At 46.0% G+C, this 4,599-nt stretch overlaps 1 protein-coding gene across 1 annotated transcript; it reads right to left on the bottom strand.

Annotated features, from left to right (window-relative positions):
• Window positions 1-324: 324 nt before the first annotated feature.
• aste1a (asteroid homolog 1a) lies at window positions 325-4,053 on the bottom strand (the record flags this gene model as incomplete). The annotated part of the gene is made up of 4 exons (XM_083685543.1): window positions 325-889; window positions 1,081-1,264; window positions 1,368-1,581; window positions 2,791-4,053. 4 exons carry the CDS (start codon window positions 4,051-4,053, stop codon window positions 757-759), a joined length of 1,794 nt encoding a protein of 597 aa, XP_083541669.1. The 3' UTR covers window positions 325-756.
• Between the last annotated feature and the right edge of the window lie 546 nt (window positions 4,054-4,599).

The raw sequence follows: 4,599 nt of genomic DNA, 5'->3' as shown, positions 1-4,599 counted from the left end.
AGGGCAACAAAAGAAGTTTACTCTCATCACATGCACCTTGTTAGACCTATATATTCCGTATGAGGCAATGACCGATTGAGTTGATGTGAAAAATGAGTGAACCAGTATGTGATAGGTATGACTCAAGTCCATTCCTTGTGATAGAGAATCAAGTCCACTGTGTTCACTACAGTACTACTATTGTAACATCTGGGCATGGTTCCCCACTTAAAACAACAACAATCCATCCTGTAGAAAATGGGTTTATTGTGACAGAGGTGTTATCATTTAGAAATGTGTAGCAACTTCAGATCATTGCATATAGACATGTTTTCACATAGGAGTGACTCTGCACCTCAGTAACTTTAACAGATCCAGTTGAGTTTCACCCAAATAGACTGGTTGGAGCCCATAGTTTATAAACCACACGCTACCTAGGTGTGCACTCATGCTGGTATAACTGGTTCGATCTAAACTAACTAAAGGAACATTTGTGATTAATTGTCTGTCTTGGACTACTCCATCGACATACAATATCCTTACAAAATGAGAGAGAGAGAGAGAGAGAGAGAGAGAGAGATATCTTACAATATCCTTACAAAATAAAATCATCATAATCCTTACATTACACTTTACATTTTACATTTTTGACATTTAGCAGACGCTTTTATCCAAAGCGACTTACAACAAGTACATTTGTCTAAAGTAAGTGAATCATCTATGCATCAGTCATCATAAGCAAAAATATATATGCTTATCCTATGGAACTAAAATGTTTTAATGATCTGTACATTTCCGATAGAGATCTCTGAAGAGCTGGTTAGACTCAGGGTGTCTGTCCAGTAGAGCTTCTGAGTCGTTCTGCCTCAGACAAACCACCAGCTGGTGCACCAGAGGACCACAGTACAACCTGGCGAACACACACACAGACACAGATGAAATCAGAGGCCATGTGTAAGAGACTAACAGACTTATGTACCACTAACATACTGAATGAAATCCATTCAAAAGCAGATTATCTAAAAGCAATTGGAAACTTCTGCTTAACTATTACACTGTCAGTTAGGGATATTATGGGATGGTTAGAAGGTGACACCGTACCAGGCACATTCAGGCTCAGGGAGAGGGAAGCACAGCAGCTGGTTCATCTGGAGGCCCTCCTTCAGGCAGCTTTGCCATTGGCTGAAGGTGTGAGCCACGCCCAGGTCCATCTGCCTCCTTTCCCCTTTCTTCTTTATGTTCTTCATCCTCTTCACAACTTCTGTCCCACCTCGGTCCTCCCCCTCTGCATGCAAAAACAACGTTTTAGATCTGACACTATAGGCCTAATTGCACTTAAAATGACATCCACACTTTTGGGGCTAAAAACCTACGGGCTGAAAACCTACCTCTCTGGTTTGTCTGCTGTCTGCAGAGCTCTCCGTACACCACCCCCAGTAACAGGGCCTTCAGGTGGTGCTGGCTGGGTGGGGGCTTGGCGTGACTCAGCCAGAAACAGGTGACACACACAGGAAGCTGCAGGTGAGAGGGGACGCCTTCCAAAGCCGAGGGGGACACACGTTGTGCCTCCAGAAACACCTGCAGACGATCTGACTGTGGGGCCTGGGGAAGAGAACGAGAGACGGAGTGGTGATAATGACGATACCCATTAGAACACTATACCACACATACAGTACATTACTGTACATACACAAATCATGTGCGCACACACACACACTGTTATGTCCCTCGTCCTGTACGCGGGTGGCTTCTCCTGTCGTGCTGTGTTTTGTGTTCCCGTCTATGTCTCCTCCTCCGTCCACGATTGGCCTGTCAGTCCCATTCGTCATCATTCGCGCACCTGTTCCGGACCAATCAGCCGTCCGTCCGTCTATTTAAAGCCCTCCTGTCCTCTGTTCGAGAGTTGTCTTTCGTGTTTTGTTTGGTGTCTATTGTTGAAAGTGAAGTAGCCAAGCCACGTACATTGGTAGTTCTTCCTTGTTGTGGTTTAAAACTATACACGGTATAGTGTTTTGTTTTGGTAAAACTATACACGGTATAGTGTTTTGTTTTGTTTTTTATGTGCAGGGACAAGGGGATAGGTAAGCTGCCCATGGGGTTACTTTTCATCACGTAGCCGCATCTCTGTTATACACATTAGGCTAGGAACGGGTAAAGGGAGGCCCTACCCACTATTAGTATAGTGTTCTAATAAAGGGAGGCCCTACCCAGTATTAGTATTGTGTTCTAATAAAGGGAGGCCCTACCCAGTATTAGTATAGTGTTCTAATAAAGGGAGGCCCTATCCAGTATTAGTATACTGTTCTAATAAAGGGAGACCCTACCCAGTATTAATATAATGTTCCTAATAAAGGGAGGCCCTACCCAGTATTAGTATAGTGTTCTAATAAAGGGAGGCCCTACCCAGTATTAGTATAGTGTTCTAATAAAGGGAGGCCCTACCCAGTATTAGTATAGTGTTCTAATAAAGGGAGGCCCTATCCAGTATTAGTATACTGTTCTAATAAAGGGAGACCCTACCCAGTATTAATATAATGTTCCTAATAAAGGGAGACCCTACCCAGTATTAGTATAGTGTTCTAATAAAGGGAGGCCCTACCCAGTATTAGTATAGTGTTCTAATAAAGGGAGGCCCTACCCAGTATTAGTATAGTGTTCTAATAAAGGGAGACCCTACCCAGTATTAATATAATGTTCCTAATAAAGGGAGGCCCTACCCAGTATTAGTATAGTGTTCTAATAAAGGGAGACCCTACCCAGTATTAATATAGTGTTCCTAATAAAGTGTTGGGTGAGTGTATGAGTCCGTACCTCTCTCAGTATCTCTAGCTGCATGTGTCTAGGCACGCTGGGCAGGACAGGTCTAACCACGTCACTGGTGAGCTGTAGGCCATCTCTCATATACTCTTCCACACCCTGGCTGTCCCGCTCCCCACCAAGCAGCAGCCCATAGAGGACCTGCCGTATGGGCTGAGAGGTGAGGTGGCTGCTGGGCTGGGCGTAGTCCTCCACCTGGCCACTCAGAATGATCCTCCTCAGCACCAGCACGTAGATGATGGCGGAGGGGAGTCTCCCCTCCATTAGAGGCAAGATGGTCCAGCTGGGCAGGACACGTAAGGGCTCTGGGAGACCAACCCCAGTTGGGGAGATCTTCTCGTCAAAATATCTGGCAAATGAGCTGGGAGGAATATCACAGTAAACACTGATGCTCTTGCAGAGGTTGACCAGGTCTTTGCCACATTCAAGGAGTTTCAGTGCATCCAGAGCGGCTTGCTTTGTCTGAAACCGGGATAGCCAACCTATTATGCCAGCCAGGCGGAGAATTTTCCATGTGCAATTGGGTGACCGAGTAATTGAGTGATGAGCCCAGCGGTTGAACATTCCTTCGTCACGTGACTTCACATAGTCATTCCCGACTATGCTGGCGAAGACAGGGATGAGTTGCCTCTCGATGTTGAAATGCTGACAGAACTTACTCACGGTGTAGCGTTGGGAGTTTATGTACCCATGTGAGGTTCCGCTATTGACAGGCTTCTGCCACTTAAAATGGCAGTAGGGAAGGCAACCCGCTTGAATGTCATAGATGTAGAAGTCACTGTCATTGGACAGTACAGGACAGCCCCAATGATTGGCTAAGGAAGCGATCTCAGAGTCTGCCTCACCCAAGCACTGAACAAATGGAATCTTCAAGCTGACAAGGGACTGTATGAAGACATCTTTGGTGAGGGGGGGTAAGACACCTTTCGGCTCAGACCCCTTTGACATGTCATGTGCCCTTGAGATCTTCTCTTGTGCTCGAACCTTTATGATGTCAACCTTCCAGTCAGTGTAGTCAGCACCTCCATCCAGAACCACAAAAGGCTCAATATCACAGTCCCTCAGAGCCTGGAAGAACCGGCTGATCACGTCCTGAAACCCATCATACTCTCCACCACAGCTCTGGTCCAACTTTGAGTCATAATAAAGTAAGTTGTAAAAATTTGAGCCATCGATGACCAGCTTGCTGTTTTTGAATTGATCGGGCTCTAAGATAGAGGCTATTTCAATCAATCTCATCAGACGTCGAACTCCCATGATGTCCCGTCTCTGGTTGGCAACACTAAATGTTTCTGCTTTTCATACGGTAGGTATTCATAACCTATGCCACTCCCCCCTGACATGAAGGAGCATGTTGATTTATGTTTCTATTTATAGGGTTAGTAGGGAAATTAGCAGGGTAGTAGGGAAATTAATCCCTGCCATGTCCCCGTTGTTCATGGACGGTCACTCCTACCAGGTGACATGGAGAGGATCGCTGTCCTCTCCACGAGCCCTAACCACTGGGGTCCCCCAGGACTCTGTTCTTGGGCCTTTCCTGTTCTCTCTCTATACCAAATCTCTCAGCTCTGTAATTTCTTCACATGGTTTCTCCTACCACACCTACGCAGATGACACTCTTTTTCTCTCTTTCCACCCTTTTGACTCACAGGTGGCAACGTGTGTCTCAGCATGTCTTGTTGACATTTCTGCTTGGATGTCAGCCCACCACCTTAAGCTCAACCTTGACAAGACTGAGCTGCTCTTCCTCCCAGGGAAAGCCTGCCCTCTCCAAGACTTCTCCATCACGGTAGAGAACTCTAC

Source organism: Argentina silus (assembly GCF_951799395.1).
Source record: "Argentina silus genome assembly, chromosome: 15".
Taxonomy (NCBI): Eukaryota; Metazoa; Chordata; class Actinopteri; order Argentiniformes; family Argentinidae; genus Argentina; species Argentina silus.
Note: the sequence above shows the minus strand (reverse complement) of the source record. Positions and strands in the feature narration are given on the sequence as shown.